Consider the following 20,901-nt stretch of genomic DNA (forward strand, 5'->3'; position numbering starts at 1 on the left):
GCTGGACTCCTGTCCCTGTCCCACCACTGACACCCCCGCAGCTGCTTCAGCTGCCTGCCATGCCCATGCCCGAGGTCTGCAGAACCATGGGAACGGCCCTGCCAGCTCCTGCTGCCCTCTCTGGTCCCAAACATGAATGTCTCAGAAAATGCAAAATGCCCCCCTACCCTTACCCTCTGCTGGGTAAGGACAGCCTCCTCAGCACAGCCTGATTTTTTTCCATGGAAATCTCTTGCCTTGCCTTGCCTTGCCTCGCCGCGCCTTGGATTTACCTGAGGAATTGCTAGAGCTGACTGTAATGCACTTCTTTGGATTCCCCTGAGTCCATACATTATTTGTTCCAGCTTGGTTCAGCTAGGTACCCTGTACCTGATCACAATTCCTTTCCTTACAAATCCTGCTGCTGCTAACAGCAGCAGTGCTTTGTCTTCACGATCTGCTTTTCAGAGCTCAGTACAGTGGTTTATATCAGAGAGAAAATCAGGGAGACAAATCTAGTATACTTTTTGCTGAAATTGCCTTTAAAGGAGAGAAGCAGGAGAGCCTGAGTGCTGGCATAGCCAGAGCCAGGAGGGGCCAGAGATAACCTGACCATCATGAAATGATCACTGGCTCTTCTGCCTCTCATTTCTCCTTTGATAGTGACGGTAATAAACCACAGACAGAACATGGGATTATCCACTTAGCTCTGTCCTTCCCAACTCCTGAGTGAGATGAAAGCCTCAGCCACAATCCTGAGCCTTCAAGAAGAAATTAGGCAACTTGATCTTATTTCAAAGGACACCAGACTTAATGGGGCATGTGACGTTTCTCAAAACAACATCTTTGAATTCCTGGTAAGTAGCAGTTTAACTAGAAAATTTTAGAGGCTTCAGAATTTTTTCTTCCAGAAGAATTCATGTGCTCAGCATGGTACCTCACCGTATTTATCTTTTTTTTTTTTTTATGAGAAGTTGACAGGCGGGTGAATGGCTTTTAGATCTTTTCTGAGCAGTATATACTGTAATTGCCAATATGTTTTTTGGTATCACGATCCTGTGGACATTTAACATACAAGAGCAATGAGGCCACAATCAGTAACTGAGGCTCAGGACTAGAGCCTTCCTACAGAACCCTCCTGCTGCATGCTGTCCTGCAGGGAAACTGGCTTGTGATTAACCATAGTGTTGTAAAAATATAATTGTTCATGTATTCCTGATAATGTTTGGACAATCAAACAAAAAGCAATTACTTGGATGTTTTTTATTTTGTGCTTCTTCCTATATTTTGAAATGGAGTCACAACATTAAATTACATTAGAAAACTAAAATGAACAGCAGCATCAGCGCTGCAAAACTGGTTAATAGGGTTTTGCTGGCAGCAGATCGAAAGCCGCAGGTATTAGTGGCTGAAAACTTCTATAGATACGATCTCCATTAGCTCATTAAATCTTAAGATAAAAAAGATTAAAATATTTAAATATATACACATAACCCAAGATAATTTGCATGGGAAATTACAGCACTTCATGCACATACAAACCATATAAATTCAAAGAAAACTGATACACATCATGGCATTCAGTGCTGTCTAATAGAGAGAAATAGGGAGAGGCCTGGAAAAAAGATTTTCTGGAGACTCATGAAAATGTCAAAGAAGCACAGCGCTGGGGATTAAGCGTGCAATGCTTGAAGTCTCTGGGTCTGCCAGGAGGAAGCAGCAGCTCCAAAGTGCCTCGCTGGCCGACCCTGGGGATTCCTACAGCCCAGCAGCAGGGAGCACTGCCAGAAAGCCAGTGGGGGAAAGGGCAGGGAGGGAGCAAATTGATCCAGCTGGGAAGGTGCAGTTCAGCCAGAAAGCACCACTGGAGGGTAGGGTCTTGTAGCTCCTTCTTTGGCCTCAGTCGTGTGCTGCAAGCCTACGGGTGATTGTGCTGTTTGTAAGATTATCTGTGCCAGCCCTCCATCCCGCAATCTGGGAGACTTCAGAAAGTGGCAAGACGGCTTCATTGATCTGCAGTGATCCTCCAAAGCCTCGAGCTTTCACTGTGTCTCCCTGGAGAAAAGCCTTAATTAGAAATTTCCTTCAGCTATGCTTTTTAATCATACCTCTTGCTTTATAGATTTTTTTCTGCTACTTTATGCTTTCCATTTTTTGGCTGACTGCATTTTAAAGCAGTAGGACATGTTCCAGCATGTTTCCTAGGCTGGAGGAATTTAAATATCAATTAAAAGAAACCACAGATCTCAAGTAGGATGAATTTCTTCCTACTAATTTAAAAATCCTTGCTTTTGCAACTTCGGGTTAAAGCTTATAATCATCTCATTTAAAAACACTTGAAAATTTCCTGTGCTGCAGGGCAACTTTTCTGAACTCTACAGAAGTGCATGCAAGCAAAAACGTGAACACGGTGGTTTGATTTTGCGCTCAGTCATGCAGGTATGTAACTTCACTTAGACGAACCCTTCCACTGACTCAATGGAGAGCAGCTATGCTTAACTTTAAACCTGTAATTGAGGTTGTGTGCTGGATCGTGTGCTGGAGCATTAGGGGACAAAGACATGATTTGTTGAACAGTTTTCTTACGGCTGCATAAAAAAACATATATTTTATAAATAAAACCATTTCACCGCTAAAAAGGAAATGAGTTTTTATGTTAATGCCACTTTAAGATTTGAAAAGTACTTAAATTGGCCAAGGTTGGAAGTTCAGATTCTCAAACATCTGCTCAGGAGCCTACAAACACATTCCCAGAAACTCCAGCTGGCAAATGGTGCTTACAGCAATGAACCAACCCGCTCAGGTAGGCTGAAACTTATCACCTCTTCTAAGCTCAGTATGCCCTGGAGGTATTTAAGAGATGCATGGATGCAGAGATGGATGCAGAGCTTAGGGACACGGTTTAAGAGTGGACTTGGAAGTGCTAGGCTGATGGCTGGGTTTGATGATCTGAAGAGTCCTTTCCAACATACCTAAGTCTGTGATTCTACGTCAGGTGCTAACATCAGCCCTGAGATAAGTTCATTAATGCTGAAACGTGCAAGCTGGGAAAGAATTGTTGAAATTTAATACTAAACTCAGTTCTGCTCTTGCATGAAACTATCTACAGAGGAGGAAATGCAGTATCTTGCAGGAAAGTTTGTGCAAAATCCAAGCTGGGACAAAAGAAAAACAGGCACCAACCTGGAGCCAAACCAGAATGTTCAATAAAGTTTTCCAATATATGAAGCACAAGGAAAGCAGTCTGGAAACAATTTGATATAGCACCTGGCAGGTGCAATAAAGCTCACTTATTTTCACTACATAAAGGGGGAAACAGTCACTATTTGGTGACTAGCATACTGGACTATTTTTGCCTTTAGTTTTGCACACAAAAATCAATTCAAATGTTGTAACAAACCCAAGTATAGGAAAGCAAGCCAGTAGTGTCAGCACAGAATAAATGATGCAGTGGTGGCAATGCTACATCCTTTTCAGTAAAGAAGGTATTTATGAAGAATGCCATTTCCTATTTCAGTACAGGGAAGGTGGAATGCAGGAGGATTGTGTGAACTTCCCAGCCCTGAATTACATACTCACACGCTTGTAAAGTTCCAGAAACACTTTATTTAAAAATGGAGTTGTAAATGCATATAACAAAATAACATACATAATAAATGTAACAAAAATAAATAAGGAGAACATGTTCATATAAAATAAGAACATAGTAATGCAAAATGCTTATTACAGAACATAAAGGTATAAACGCCTGAAGGAACACAAACAGAATCTTGCATGAAGAGCCTGCACCTTTAATCCTTCCTTTAGTCCTTCCTAGCCATCTCCTACTTCCCATTTGAGTCTGCAGAAAAAATGTTTTCAAGCATTAAACAAAAGAAGGAATTATGGCGATGGTTTGGTACACTCTGTTTTCAATACCTAGCTCTAGTTTCAATTTGTTTTTGCCCTTCTGCACCTTCTAAAACTTTTCATGTAGCCCTGTAAACTAGTGTAGTTCAGGCTTCCACAGTTAGCTGGAGTAGAGCATATTGAGTCATACATGAAGGCTGTTTGCTTTTATTTTTTTTTTTAAAGAAAATATGAAATCCATTATACAACAGATTAGTGGTTTTGTTTTTACATCTCTACAAAAAAAGTTTTTGTGTTTTTATTAACTGGTCCAACTTTTACTGATTTCTGAAAGCCTGTACAATTTAAAAGTGTACAGAAAGTAGATTTTTTAAACAAATGTCATATAGGATTATTGCTGATATTAAAGACCATTTCATAAAAGCTGCAAAACTGTATCTTTAACCTTAATATATAGAGACTGATGCAAACATAGGAAAATTCCAGTCTATTAGTTACATTTAACAGAAATAACATTCCTCCAAATTACAGTGTTCTGGAAATACAAAGTAATTTACTTTTATTTTTATTATTATTTCCAAATGTTAAGTTACTGGGACACCTTATAAGGAAAATAGGCTTATATAGGAAACTTTAAATAGACTTGCTTTTCAGTGGTTTAAGCAAAATGTCTGTGTTAGCAGTCTTCTTCCAGAATCCTTTTAAACATGTAAGACAGAGACAGCTTTACTAGCAAGACTATGGGAAAATATACAGAAACAAATTAAAATCATTTGCTTGGGAGTGCATCTATTGATCAAGCAAATTATGACAACTCTATTTCAAGTCCCTAAAGAAAATTTTACATCTCATGATCATTCCAAGGAACAGTAATTTCTTTCATAAGCTTATGTTGCATTTGAATTGGTGAGAGCCCATTTGCCTCAATATGCTTTAAAATGTCCCACATTGCTGTATGTTTAAATTTGTTTCCTAGTTTCAACAAACATTTGGACAGGAATATGAAATACTTCTACTTTTATTAACATCAAAAAGACATTTGAAGATCAAAAAGTGCCAAATAGTCCTTTCAGAAAGTAAATTAAAACACTGCAATGTTAATGCAAGTACAGTATTATCAGTTTTCTATGTACACCAAAACACTGTTTGCTGTTTAATGATATCGATATGTTCAACTACCACTCCCAGCAAATCTTAGTGCAAACATAATATGTGAACTTTGTAAACCCCAAGACAATTTACGCAGCAACAAGGTTATATAAATCACAGAACTGTTTGAGATTCTCAGCACACAAGAATGAATGTTTTCTGAAATCTGTCTTACCTTTTGCAGTAATGTGTCATTGTAGTCAAAGATAATGCTTCCTATATAAATCATCTAATTCAGGATCAAATGTAACTGTTCAACAGTTTTGTACAAACTTTAGAGGAGGAAGTCCATTAAATAGAGCAGCTTGGCAAAGAGATTTGGGGTTTCAGTAACATTAAATGTTAGACTGCTCGCATGGCTTTTAAAAAGAAATAAATCTGTTAAGGGAAAACTGCTGATATAGTAATTCTTTTGCAAAGCACACAACCATAAAGGGCAAACCTGCCACAATCTGCTTTCCTACACTGGTATCTATGCATGTCTTTATGATTTGAAAAGGATTTGTGTGACAATCAAAGCATCACAGTTAAAGAAAACTGGTTTAATAAAACAATTACTGTTTGACCAAGCCTTTTTTTATTTTTTAGTTATAAAACCAATATTATAATCTTTCCATTATTTCAAAACATTCCACGTGAACGGTATTTTTATCAACACTGAGATGTCATTCACGCAGAGTGGCATCTTCTTCTTCACCATCTGGATTAAACCTATTGAAATGTATGCTGAAATCCGACTCAGACTCAGTGGTCTCAAATTCAGCTGCAACAGGAACAGCAGTGGGTCGAGGAGCCCGTGCTTCAGGCTGGCAGTTTGGCTGCACTTGAGGACGGGTGTTTTGAGAAATAGGACTGGACTTCTGCTTCGGCTGAGCTGGTAAGATGGGGCTGGCAAATCCCAAATTGCTCAGAGCATCCAAGGTACCATCAGGGTCAATCATAGCATTAATTGCTAAGCAATCAAGAAAAGATGAAAGGGATAGGGGAAAAAAAAAAAAAAAAAACAACATGAAAAACATTATTTTCTGCACTAATGAAAACAGCTTATTTGTATCTCCATACTTTTTATTCTGTTCACATATTAACATCTCTGACTAGAGTAAAAGCCTACAAACAATCCCAACAGGATCAATAACCGAAGTTATCTCTCAACTATTCGGAATCTAATTAGAGATGTAAAATCCTATTCTCACACTTCTATTTTTATGATAACAGACAGGAAGTTTTTATATATGTTGACCACTGCAATATAATGGTATATACAACATATATGTTGTATATGATACATATGTTTAAAAGCATTTACATTTATTAAAATTGCAGATGAAAGGGAATTGCACAAATTAAACACTGCCTGATGTGGGGGTGGGAAGAGATGATTTAACAGTCTCCAACTAGCTTATGGGGACTTAAAAGAAAGATGGGATTTTTAGTCATGTTTAAGGAACTGTTTCTTTAATCTTATAAGCGCAGTATGTTGCATCCCTCCCCATGCCCAAGTATCCACAGCTGCTAATTCCACAACTGAATGAAATTTGTACAAAAAAAGCCATCACTTATCCTTTTATACATAATGATGGATTTATTGTCCCTCTCCCTCCAGATAGTGAGGGCAAACTGAAAGCATCCAGTACATGTTTATTTTGCTGAACTATTAATACGTGTCATATTTAACAGAATCTTTCTCTGTTCTATTCCAAAACTAAATTAACATACATTTGAATACCACTGCATACACGAAGAAATTTGGTCTCTTTTTCTGGGCTTATTTCTTTGTTATGTAATCTGAACATAACATAATTTGTAACAAATTAACATTTTATTGAAAACTAGCATGAAACAAATATTAATTTGCCAATAAACGTTACTAATGATTTCCCCTGAAATATTCTTTAAAAAAAACAAAAAACAAAAACAAAAAACAAACAAACAAAACACAAAACACACATACATATTAATGGAGGATTAAATCTGAATTGAAAAAAAAAAGGAAATTTAAAACAAAGATAATACAATTATGATTATACATGAACAAGGACAATCAATTCATTTGACTCCTCCAAGTAAAGCAATGATCTAAGTATAAACAACACATAACTGTAAGCTCTTTTTAGAATAAGAATAGTTGAGTCAGAAGAGACCTACAAAGATCATCGAGTCCAACTGCCTGACCACTAAGGGACTAACCAAAAGTTAAAGCATTCAGGCAACAGTTGAGGGCATTGTCCAAATGCCTCTTGAACACTGACAGACATGGGCCATCAACCAACTCACTAGGAAGTCTCTTCCAGTGTTCGACCACTCGCATTGCAAAGGAAATTTTCCTAACGACCAGCCTGAACCTCCCCTGGCACCACTTTGTGCTGTTCCCTTGTGTCCTGTCATTTGTTAAAAGAGAGAATTGTCTCAATTTTAAAATATATGCGGCTGTTAGCTGATTTTGATAAATGGAATATATGTCTAAATAACAGACCTTGCCAATGCTCTTTCCCCTCCCCCCCATTTAAACATGTAGGTTAAGTCTGCATGTGAAAAAGCAAAGAAGCAAAGAAATAACTGTTCTATTTCATAGTCTGTGGATGCTGCAACTACAGTGAAAAGACCTAGTAGTGTGAAGGGAAGATGTCAAAAACTGATCCTAAATTTTCATTTTATGGTGTCAGATAAATGACTTTTTTTTTTTTTTTTTTTTTTTGATCTCCTATAGATTATAGTCCCAGAGTAGTACTTATACTGAATTGTTCTAACATGAGGGTATTACTGATGTGCAAAAACTATTTTATAAAGCCTAATCTCAGTAGGGTATGCTGTCTCCTAGTCTTCCAAATTTTCACACAGAAATATTTATATTAAGGAAGTTTCACAAGTAATTCTTCTGGGATTCTCTGGACTATTTCATTGTAAATTGAGCCTTTTCTCACCCACATAAAAAATATATCACTGTTCTGTTTTAATACAATTCGGTGATGTATATTTACCAGATATGCCAGTAATTACATGGTATTAAATTATGTAACATACTGTGATCATATTTTAAATAAGATGTGACATTTTTATTTGTTTCATATATATATTAAAAAAAAAAACAACAGAATCATTTAAGTTGAAAAAGACCTCTAAGATAATCACATTCAACTGTTAACATAGCTCTGCCAAGTCTACCACTAACCCATGTCCTTAAGCACCACATCTACCCATCTTCTGAATGCCTCCAGGGATGGTGACTCACTCACTTCCCCTGGGCAGCCTATTCTAATTTCTAATGCCTCACAACCCTTTCAGTGAGGAAATTTTTCCTAATAACCACCCTAAACCTCCCCTAATACAACTTTAGGTCATTTCCTCTTGTCCTATCTTGGGAGAAGAGACTGACCCCCACCCTGCTACAACCTTCTCTAGTTGTAGAAAGAGGTAAGGCCTCCCCTGAGCCTCCCTTTCTCCAGACTAAACAACCCCAGTTCCTTCAGCTGCTCCTCATACGCCTTGTTTTCTAGACCCTTTAGCAGCTTCATTGCCCTTCTTTCGACATGATCCAAAGCACCTTGGTGTCCTTCTTGTAGTGAGGGGCCCAAACTGAACACAATATTTGAAGTGAGGCCTCACCAAAGCCACGTACAGTGGGACAATCACTTCCCTGGTCTTGTTGGCCACACTATTTCTGATACAAAATAAATAAATAAATAAAATAAAATAAATCTCTATATAAGAATTTGGAAGCAGACAATGATTAGAAAGAAAAGTAAAAAAGGATCTCTACCTTGCAACTGTTTCTCAACTCGTTTCAGTTCTTGTAAGATCGATGATATTTCCTAGGAAAGAATCAAATATTCAAATGATCAAGGACATGTTTCAGTAAGGAAAAATACATCCAAACTATGTATCAGTAGCAAATAACCCCTCTCTCCAGATTTTGCAATATGGTGTTTGTGTTGTCCCTCCTTGCATCAAGAATACTCGCTGGGTGGGGCTGTGCCATTTACACCATGGGCCCTAGGTGCTTCAGGACGGACTACTGTGGCCCTCTTGGAAATGAAGTATTCTTCCTGACTGGCCAATAACCAAATCAACAAAGCCTCATTTTGTCCCTTGCTTAATTGCCCACACTAATTTTTCTCAAGCACTGACTGATAGGCATCCCAATTGTGTAGAAACAAGGCAAAGTGAAAGCAAACCTTCAAAGGAAAGTCAACATATAAACCCAGTATCAACGGGGTAGACAAGCTGATTCATAACCTTGCTCAGATGCGAGTCAGAACAGGCAGTAAGATGACTACATTAGGATTTTACCTTCAACCACTGGGCCCTGCTCTTGTGAGGGCCTGCACTGCATTGGCGCTGGGCCTTCAGCACTCATTTGCCTTTACAGTGCCTCTGCCCTGCACTGCTTGCTAACACAGACATAGCCACAGCTGTGCAGTCAGGAACACAACAATTATTAAATGCACCACAGTTTGGATTATGAATATGTAAACCCTACTGCTGCAGGATCCTGCACTGAAGAATACTGCTAATCTGATTGCTAAGGAAAGCTATCAGCGATCTTTATAAGCAGATAATTTTCAAAGGTGCTCAATTTCAGAAACCTATTGAAGGATTTCTGCCCTAACTAATTTGATGTGAATTTTTGTGGCTGGCCAAGAAATTGTATCTTGGATTTTACAAAGCCATTATCTATAAGCAAATTCCACATCTGACCTGGACATATATGTCCCAAGGTCAAAGCAAACATCAGCTACAACTGTCCTCTGCTATCTTTTCATAACATTCTGTGGTTAAAAAAAAAAAAAAAAAAGCACCACTTTAGTATGTGTTTGAACGATACTTCGCTCTGAAAACTAAGCAGAAACTTGAAAATAAGTGCATAGACCAAAACAAACAAACAAACAAACAAACAAAAAAACCACTTTCAAACACTGTGAGATGCTTTAAAGCATTGGAAGAAAGAATTATAAAGTGCTGAGCAAAATATACAAAAAATAGTGCTTTTTCATGAAAGCCTTAAAAAACACACATTAATGGCATTTAGAATGTAAAATATTAAACTTTGTTATTATTCTGTATATAGATAGGATCATTATCTATTTTCTATAGATATCTATATATATCTATAGATAGGATCATTATCAATTATACTATCATGTTTCTGAAATTACACATTTCCATGAGTAACCTTGATTAATTAAACTTTGAAAACAAACAAAACCCCCCAACATTCTGTAGAAATTACAGGCCAAGTTTCTAATATTTTCAGGAAAAATCAATCTGGATGCATATTATACCAAAAGAACTTGTAATGATATAGCAGAGAAGTACTAGCCAGTTCAAGACCAAAGGAACTATGAGGATATTTTGTTTCTGTATCAGTCCAGGATGAAGGACATGAAGAGGAGTTTCCTCTCCCAGCCTTTCCCTTAGAAAAGAAAGCTGCCTCCAGAAGTTAATTTTTTAGCAACACAATACTCCAGCAGTCAGGGTAATACAGGCTCTCCACTTGCTCTCACATGCAGAAATGTTTTTCAAACCCTATGCTCTGTGTTTAGAAGCAGAGGACAAGTATACCAGGAAAAAACCCTTGTGCTCCATTCCCTCACACTGTCACACAGTCTAGTCATGAAATATTTCTAATTATGCAGGGGTAGAAGACTGTACAATTTAAACAGAGCTGTGGTTGGTATCTTGGAGTTGTCATTTCAGCATAAAATTAAAATGATTAGATTTGAAGAGTGTTTTTATTACAATATGCCTACAGATTCTTTTCCTTCCCATATATCAAAATATAACTATTTCTCATAAATACGACTCATTCTCATAAATATGATTAATCAGTAGGTAAAGTAGTCTTGAAATTGTAAAACAAGTTATTTGAAAGCATCCACCATTCAAACTGATGGTTACCTTCTGTTAAATAATAGTGATCAGTTAAGTCTATAAACAGTTTGTATCCTTTTCAGGTATTCTGTTTGCAACATAATTGAATATAGCACGTTCTTCTACTTATTATTTAGAAAATATACAACAGAGACATTCATTCTATCCCAGAAAAGATACGCATTCATACCATGCTTGATGTTTTCACAATAGGAACTTCACTTTCCGCTCGCAACTTGTTTTCAATTTCTTCCCAATTTCTGTCTTGGTCCTTAAATAATATTCTAGAACAAAGAAACGCAAGAATAGTATGTTTAAAGTAGACAAAAGGTAAACAAACTAAAACTTAAAGATTAGATACACAGTCCGAGAAAGCAGCCTATGGAACCCCGAATAAAAACAAAATCTGAAAATATTAAAAACTGACTGAATTGAACCACAAAGTTTGAATTTGTAGGGTAGCATACAGAGTTTCAGCAACATCATTTGTATTTACATTAAAATAGCAGCAGTGTAGCTAAATACTTGCTTATGGTGTTGAAAAGGCATAGTTGATTCTTTCTGCCAGCACTGAGACAATTTTATTTTATTTTTCAAACTACTTTGTAGTAGTCAGAGAATTTCCTGTTAATGTTGCATTTAATGACAACGGCAAAATATATGAAAAACATTAACACTGGTAAATAAATTCAACTTCTACATTTGTACTTTATATTAATTTAAAGAAAGAACACTTTTGGAAATTAAAAATATGTTACACAGAAGATACTGTTTTTCTAATGCATGAAAACTCTCAATGCACAAATTGCATACACATAGTTTAGCAATACAAAAGTTACTTGTTTAAAGAAGTCACTTCTTTTATTTGTAAAATCCTAAAGCATGTTATGAGATCCCCAGGTGTTTTTTTTTGTTTGTTTGATTTTACTGTTTTGCTTTCCTGCTGTGATAACATTGCTGTATTATAAACATAATTTAAATTGGCCATATTTACACAACTGAAAACAAGGAATCCGTGTATATTTAAGGATCTGTTTTTTTTTTTTATTATTATTATTATTTTTATTTTTCCCTAAGTGACACCACGATGACATTAGTGGAGTATATTCTAAATCTGCTTCTTTAATTGCTATAATTAAATACTAACTCTAGCTGGAAATGCAACTGCAGCAAACACTAATGATATTTTAGACTTAACTTTAGACTTTAACCTTCAGTAAAACAGACCTGCTTTCACCCTTATTCTCCTTTAGAGATGATGTTTTTAATTTTTTTTTTTTTTTTTTTTTTTTTTTACAATTTGAAAAATTTACACTTCAGAAGTTATTTAAAACAATAGGAAAAATGGAAAAAGTAATTTAAAAATGATATTATTTCCACTATAAATTGGACTGGCCAATTTGTTTTTGATATTATTTGAGGAATCCTATTTCCTTTTTGCAATATTTCTTCCTTCTGCTCTTGCCTTTTCCCAGACTTTTTGTTGCAAATCTAACCTTTCTTTTTTGGTTGTGCTCAGTCCTTGTTTTTCTTTTGTTGCACTTTGGAGGATAGACAAACAACTTCAGGAACTGATGAGTGGTGCCTACACTGAGCTGATTGCTTTGCCTAGATTTTGCCTGACTGAACAAGTACTTGCCTGCTGCAAGTCAAGCCAATAGTACTGCATTCTTATTGTACAGCACATATAAAAACCAGTATGTGTTGTCACTACAAAGTGTACTTACCTCTTCCCTCCATAACCTCTGAAAATTCCTGCAAACGCATTACAACATACAAAGACAGAAAAGCAAACAAGCTGTGTATCTGCTTCCTGTGAAGCCACCACAGTAATTCTTAAGCAAAGAATTGGTTACAGAATACCAAGCAAGAGTGCTACAGAATTTTTAATTACAATGTCGTTTGGTGTACACCAGTGGGTAAGAACCTGATTACACACACCAATGAATATAAGTATATTAGCAACACCCAAGCTATGACCTTATTCTGAAGAAAAATGCAAATATACAGAGGGTTTGGTGAAAGGAAAGAATTGAGCACTTGAACCTGGTTCAAGCTGAACAACATGCTATGACCTGGAAAAAAACAAACACCTTGGCTAACTCTGAGAGGATTTAGCCAAAGAATACAGCATCAGAAGCTTCTCTCAATCCTATTTCTTAATAGAAGGTAGGAATGATGACAGAACTCAGTAGAACTCTGAACATTATCTCTAAAGTAGGAAACAAAAATGGCAGATCTGATGAAATAGGGAAAAAAAAAATTGTCAAGCCAAAAAGATACACATTTATTTTTCCCCTCCGATTTATTTATTTTCACGACTGATTTCTGCTCATTTTAATTTCCAATAGATCATCTTGTTGAAAATGACTGAAAATATTTATGATAATAGTATTTTAGCTGAAGTGATACTGGTCTTTTTAGTAAAGCTAGCTTCTGCAACTACAATATTACAGAAAGAAGAATGTTTATGTTTACAGGAAGCACATCTTTGACCATATGAACTCAGGAGGGATGTAATTTATTTTTTTTTATTAGGTGGAATTTGTAATTGCACTATACTGTCTATGCTCTTGTGAAAGAAGCTTACATTGGTGAAGAATGAAATTTGAAGGAGGACTTAAAAACATAATCAAGCTCACTGGTGCCTATAAAACTTTCTCATCTTCTTTCAGGGTCAAGTACTCTGGAAGAACACACAACTGTTTGCTTGACAAATCCTGACTGATTTTCATTGTATCTGTTGTGGACAGAAATTTTAACTGGCTTAGCTCCAGTGAAATGAATGGAAGGACAGGAGTTTGTTGAACTTACTACAGAATTTACCTTAGTTTTGTTTATGTACATAGCTCTTTGCTCCCTTGTATGTTCTCTAAAAACAATTCTAAAACTATTGTGTTTTTCTAATTCAAAATACCAATGACATTATGATTAATGTCATATTATTCAAATCCATTCTGAGTAGCAGGAAAAGGAAGTTTGGATCACAGTTCTGGGAATTATGCTCAAGAATTACATATTGATAAAAGTTCTCCAATATATTTTTATTGAAAAATGTAATGCCTCTCTTTTTAAATGTATGTACAATATTTACATGTATGCTTATGCTTATAGTTTCATACATGATCAAATAATTGTTGCATTAATTATAATGTAATATGACATACCCATTAAGCTCAGAAAACTTAGCAGAAAAATGTAAGAATATTATACCTGTTTTTCTCAGAATGCATTTGTATACATAAATTTGTTTTAATTCACTGTACTGAACTCACAGTTTTTTGTGTTAAAAAACTACAACTGTCCTAGCAAAATATTTACAGATCACAAGCTTCAAATCATCAAGAAAAATCAGCACAACAAAAAGAATAGAGCATCTACTATCTACTGTGTTTGAGGCATTTTAAGATTCATAACATCCTACAAGCCTACCATAAAAAAGTCAGTCAATAAGTAAGATTCTTGTTCCGATGATGCAGCTTTAAAAGGAAAAAAAATATATTGGTAAGCAGAGTTCCTCATGGATGTCACTGTATTTCCCCAGAGAATTATGCTCAAAGCAAAAATTCATGTAATATTTTTGCAATGTTTCTGTTTGCAGTATTTTGAATGCTTTTTAGAAAGACTTTCAAAGAACACTCACACTTATGTATCTCTTTGTACATGTTTCTTTGCTTACTTGTTGGGATCAATTGGTAAAGTAAATGATATGGTGCACTCATAGGTAAATTAAACTTGAATAAGTTATGAATTTCTACACAATTTGTAATAAATTCTGCGTAATAAAGTTGAACTCTGTTAATTTGACACAGGTTTTGAGGGTAACTATATTGTAAATCTGCATTTCACAAATTCACTGGTATCTGAAATTTATATAGCAATAGATATTTATGTCTTTTGCTTAAGGATATTTTAATAAATAATGATACATGAAATCATGTATCTGGGGAAACCAAGAAGGGAAAGGCAGCGAACAGTGTATTCCATTATTATAATCCTGTAGCCTGCAAATGGTAAATTGGAACAAGAAGCAAGACAAATGTCAGTGTGGGAACATGTTCTGAGATAGCAGAAATAACATACTCACAAATGTTACCTATAACCACCAGTAACAATAGAACAGACACACAAAAATAAAACAGATATAATAAGAATGGACTGTTTTAAAGACTTGATTCTTATTTATATTCTTCCTACTAGAAACAGTAATACTAGAAATGGCAGATAATCTACAGTTTTTACTGATTTATATTGATTTTTTTCTTGCTTTATATGATCAAGTCTTTTTCCATAGTCCCATGGGAATACAACATTCAAATATGCTAGTATTTTGCTGCTTTTAGTTGTTACATCACCCTATGATGAATTTAATTTGTGATTTGGTCATCCATCCAAGATTTCAGTATGGGACACTTACTAGACAAACAAATCAATTACAAACCTAATATTTTCTCACATTAAAAAAAATTATACATGAAGTTCAGCCAAGTGACTTACTTTTTCTTTTATTTATGCTATTTTTAAATGATTAACTGCACAAAGACATGAAGAAGGACATGTGAATTATACAACCCTGAACTTTTTATTTAGAATTTGTATTTCCTCTTGTCAAATAAAGTGGTCACCAAATGGTTGTACGCTCACTCATTCAAGTTAAAAGCAGCTGTTGCTAGAGAAACAAGTTATCATTTTTGACATGTCTGTACTTTCTGCTAGCTACTATGACATTTTTGGCAGGAATCTAACTATCTAAGCAGGAGTTTTCAATTAAAAATAACAGATGTCATCATCTGTTATTTTAGTTATTGTCTCCAGAGCAAATTCTTTTTCAGAAGGGTTTACTGAAACTGCTCTCCTCTCTCCAATTGTTTTTCTTCCTAAAATGGTTGATCCTTACATCAGCTTGGCAAGTACGCAGTTTAGCACACTTTAAGCTTATCTTTTAAGAAAGAGAGTTCTATTAGACTTGCATAGAGGTAATGTAGATTTTGCACAGCATTTTCATGCTTTGAAACAGCACTTTGGCTGGAAATATGATAAATATTACTCTGTCCATGCAAATTTTACTGATATTTAACTTCATATAATGTGTAACACACACAAGCAATAATGGAAAAAATATTAATTCCAAATCTTATTGAACACTACAGAGAAAAAAAAAAAAAAAAAAAACACAACATAACTAACATTGCTTTTTTAAAGCATTAGTTGCTACCAAACACTTTTGCTGTATCTGAATAATACACGTCTCCTACTAGTAATGTCGATGAGAGCAGAACATTTTCAATAACAACAATTAAAAAACAAAAAAAACTACCTGATTTTGCCAGCTGTTTTGTCTATGGATTGTCTTATCTTGCGAGAAAACTGGAAGACTGAGGATAACAGCAGACTGTCCCCCATAACCTGAAATAAGTTTTAAGTAAGATTAAACAAACAATTCCATATATTTTCAATTACCTTTTTACCTTTAAAAAAACACACTGGTGTTCTAATTAGTATCCTACACAATCATATTAGAACATTTTGCAAATTAAATAACACACAAAGAATGTTTTCTGGGATTAATGCTACCTGATACAGGTAGGAATGAAAGGATAGTGTAGAATACTAAGCAGAGAGACAATTGTGAAAAATTAAAATAGACCTATTACTACAGAGAAACTTGTTGTGTACTCACTTCATCTCTGCTCCAAGTCCTCCTTCTGGTAATCGTTGGGGGATCCGTGATATCTGGTAGCTGAGGTCTAGCATCATTAGGCCGACCATTCCCCTCTGGTGGTTTGGCATGCACTAGTGGAGGGATTTTTCTAAAATTGAGACTTTCATCAAATACTCGGTCAACCAACTGGAGAATAAAAGAAAAATACAGTTTATGAAACCAACTAATGGTGAAGTGAGACAAATCTTTTTTTTCCTTTTGAAACAGATTACAAGAAGTCTATCAAATAAAAATCATTCTGTTGTCTTTTGTAGTATAAACTGAGGGATTGCCAATGTAATGATACTTTGTAAAAATGAATGCCGTTTTTCAAAACAGCAGACATACGTGGTAACTACACGACCAGCCCACAGAAATTTTGCTTACAGACAGGTAACATGACAGTTACCTATAAACTGGTTTGGCCTTTAACTAATGCAATATATCTGTGAAATTAAGTACAGTACAAGCAAATTTAGATTTTTTTTTCCCAATTAATTGTAGTATTACAGAAGCACCTATACCTACTTAGAGGACATACTGCCACCTGCAGTAGTATGTACACATTGTACAGCATTTTTTTTAAAGAACAAGATAAACAGTAGCATAATAGTCCGAGCAGTCTAGCTGGATTTGAGAAAATGAGCACTTTCCTTGCTGAAGTTTAGCCATGAGTCCATAAGAATTAAAAATAAAATCTATGTGGGTGTAATTATAATTTTTCTAAGTACACAACTCATAGGTTTCTCGTCACTGTTTATATCTTTTTTTCCACAGAAAATGACAGTATTTTACTAGTAAAAGTCGACTGATGCATTAGCCAAACTTAACATACACAAAAATGAATAAACACATTTTGAAAGGAGTACTATGAAGAAAAAAAATGCAGTAAACATTTATAACTTATTAGGATGAACTGTAATATGGTAGAAAGTGATGATTTCAGTTCAAATTACTGGCATTAGAACTGTGATGGTTACTAGAACAAGTTAGTCAATATACATGTATTCAAACAAAAGCACACCAGAGATAGTCAAAGAAAATTAGAACTAATAGAATCAATCACAGGGTAAACTTATTTCAAGGCAGTTTTTGACAATGTTATTAGGAGAGAAAATATGAAGTTATTGTTAGCTGATGGTGCCTAAGCATTTAAATGTTCAGAAGAAGAAACTTTAACGTCACCTGTGAAAAGAGGGGCTTTTTTTGTTTTTAATTACTATACAAAGTATTAAACATATACATATATATATATATCCCTGCATACACACTAGTATCTCTAGTATCTTTAAATGCACTTAGATAATATTCAATATCTAAGGCTACGGTTAAGCAAGAAACAAATAACCATCTAGGTCCTATGCTTTGTGGAAAAAAAGAGACAGACAGATAGGATGCATTTGGGTGATATTTTTTACAATCCGTGTTAACAGAATCATTTCTGGGTAATTTATCAGAACGCAAAAGAACTTTAAATCAAAAGAGAACAGATCATGCGTACAGGTTGGGTGGAAATAACTAAAAAGGCTATGCAAAATGCTAAAAGCAAAAGAAATAAAGAAAAGAAAGAACCTTATGCATTTCTCCATGAAGATCTCCTACCTCTTCTCTAGTGTCTATGGCAGAGCCAGGGGTGGTGGCAGCAGTGCTTACTGTGGTACTGGGGGCAGTGCCTGATGAAGTCACTGAATCTATCTCTCCTGCTACATCGTTGATTTCCCGTGCGATGAGAGCCAGATCTTGACTGATCCTAGTAATAAAGACAGCGTTACTTTCTTCCCTAGAAATACTACTGGAGCAGTAGAGTCCAACCTGCAGCCTTTCAGCTTTTAAGTTCCAGCTTTTGATGGTAACTGTGCTATGAAAATGTGCATGCCCCTCTGAATAGAAAGTCTATTCATGGAATCACAAAAGCAAATTCTTAACTGAAGCTTTTAATAATATGCGTTTATAGAGGAAGATGATAGAAGGCAATCTCAAGAGACAGAGCATCCTTGTTTTTTTTCCTGGGATTCCCAGGCAAAGAAGTGTGCAACACACACACAGTTATGTACAACATATGATTCAAGAGAAATACTGTGAAACTACTGCAAAGATGACTCATGTGAATGCAGTAAATCTGAAATGCACAGAATACCTTTAATTTATATCTCAGTTAACCTATTTACAAAGAACTTTCTTCAGGACCTGTGATTACCCAGCAGCCTTGCAACTTGCTCACATCAAGCTGCTTACATGCCTGAAATTCCAGACCAATATCCTAAATCGTCAAATCAAGACAAGCTTGCCAGTTGGAAAAACAGAACATGCTTGGATATGATAGAGCAATACAAATATATCCAGCTTCTCAGCTGAAGATTCCTGTAACTAATTACTGTTTGAAGTTCTCCAAACTGCTGCTGCAGCCTTCCTCTGCAGTTGCCTTTTCCTTTCTTCTGATCCACCACATCACAAAATAGCCCTGCTCTGTATTCTGCTCAGCAGCATGGAAGCAAAGCAAAGGAGCTTGCCTAGCTCTGCTTGTGCCTCTCCTCCCCAGAACACCCCAAAAGACCGATAGAAAAAACAAAAAGCAACCCAAAGCAGAAGCTAAGAGCCTCCCAATAACTATGGCACCCTGAATCTCCAGCTTCAAGCAGACAGTTCAGAAGACCTAGAATTCAGAGCAGCCCAAGTGATCCCCGCTCATACCTCTGTCTAAGAGGAGCAAAGGCACAGAAGTCAGCAGTGCTGACTCTGCACCACCAAGGATGCTGTGAAATAGCAGCAGTCGCCATTTAAGTGGAAGGAGCTGCATGCAACAGGGATGCACGTGATGCTGGCCAGTGCTTAAGGGTGAGTTTTGCTGTCTTTTATTTATTTATTTATTTTTTGAAATTGGCTTCAAGTCTGAACAAATGGACACCATTGATTTTGAGATAGTTCTACTCACTCAGTCTTAAAACCAGAAAAGCAGAAATAATTAGAGATATTCCCAGCCAAATGGCAACACTGGATTTTGTGGCTAATGATCAGCAATTCATGACAAAGTGCAAGATTGTGTCATAAATGTATATATAATTGGAATAAGGCTGGCAGAGAATATGTGACAATTACCTATGACATAAAAGACAGTATTTCTGAATTCAGGCTATGAAAGACTGGGACACAAAAGTACAAATCAAGTCAATTGATCAGTTTTATAAATTAAGATGTGGTAATTATTTCTACATTAATTTAACCTAATTATTACAATTTTTGATCCAATTTTAATTTGTTTCAGGTGCTTACATATGTACACCATTATAACTCCAAGGCTTGAGCTACTGTTCCAAGTAGAAGAGCTACTAGAACACCTGCTTCCATCGCTTCACACAACCACATCACTTTTTTCATAAACAGGTAGTTGTAGCTAATAATCACTTTTGAATCTCTGGGACAAAATTTGGCACGTAATGAATTATTGTGGAGAAAATAAGGAGGAAATTGCTATTATCAGTAAATCCCCCAGAAGACAAATGTCATTAAACACTAAAACCAAAAGTAGTATAAATCAACTAGGACAACTCTTTACAGAAATCACCAATGCTTTGACATGCAACAGACACTTCTGCTGAATTCTTACCAAGCAATCAAAATTACAGAAAAATGTCAGATGTCCACATCCAACTGAATTCAAATGAATTCTAAAGATACCATATTGAACAATTCTAACATGTATGACAAGCAATTTGTTACACAATCACCACAGTCAAACACCAGCCATGTGAACAAAATCTGGAATCAGTTTCATTGTGATAGTAAGCTATAGCCAGTGCTCTGTAATTTTCTGTACAGAAACAATATAGAGTGCTAAATCAAAAGCATTATGAAAAACGAAACAACTCAGAGTTGGGCTTGCTCAATTATCAAATCATTCTGCATTAACTTATAGAAAGAAAAAGTATGGCTTAAATATAAGGAGTATGTTTTGTATAAAGACTAAGCCTATTTCCCTGATTTATGTACACACTATTTACTCTGTTGTAATGGTAGGTTGTCTTGCAGATTTCTACTGCTTCCATTGCATCAGTCCTAGCAATTACAGAAGGCAAATGGATTCAGGGAGACAAAACCAAAACAAACCTCAAATTCCCAAGCCCCTCCACCCACCCAAGGAAATGCTTCCAGATTTGCTCTGTGAACAGACTCTTCCCCACAACTACACAGTTGCTTCATCTAACACAAGGAAAAATGTGGGAACACTTGGCTTGGAATAGGGAGAGCATGATCTTTTTGAACAACCTTGAACTCTAACTCTTATTTACCTGTATTGAAAAAACAGCTGTGGTGTTCCAAAAATTACAATAAAATAGGAATGCTTCCAAGAAATCTGT

The 20,901-nt window shown here is 35.7% G+C and overlaps 1 protein-coding gene across 7 annotated transcripts in view; it reads right to left on the reverse strand.

Moving 5' to 3' along the window:
• Nucleotides 1–4,079: 4,079 nt before the first annotated feature.
• The window catches only part of CEP170 (centrosomal protein 170), a 108,196-nt gene continuing 91,374 nt past the window's right edge, over nt 4,080–20,901 (reverse strand). For 5 of the 7 annotated variants that reach the window (XM_032184582.1, XM_032184585.1, XM_032184584.1 and 2 more), the window contains 6 exons: nt 18,119–18,296; nt 16,526–16,693; nt 16,163–16,251; nt 11,036–11,129; nt 8,735–8,786; nt 4,080–5,929 (listed from right to left, as the gene is read on the reverse strand). In XM_032184582.1, the coding sequence (XP_032040473.1) occupies nt 5,643–5,929; nt 8,735–8,786; nt 11,036–11,129; nt 16,163–16,251; nt 16,526–16,693; nt 18,119–18,296 (868 nt within the window). In that variant the 3' untranslated portion in view covers nt 4,080–5,642. The remainder of the gene's footprint in view (nt 5,930–8,734; nt 8,787–11,035; nt 11,130–16,162; nt 16,252–16,525; nt 16,694–18,118; nt 18,297–20,901) is intronic. The other 2 variants (XM_032184583.1, XM_032184581.1) reach the window with 2 other exon arrangements.

The sequence above is a fragment of the Aythya fuligula genome, chromosome 3 (assembly GCF_009819795.1).
Source record: "Aythya fuligula isolate bAytFul2 chromosome 3, bAytFul2.pri, whole genome shotgun sequence".
NCBI classification, from domain to species: Eukaryota; Metazoa; Chordata; class Aves; order Anseriformes; family Anatidae; genus Aythya; species Aythya fuligula.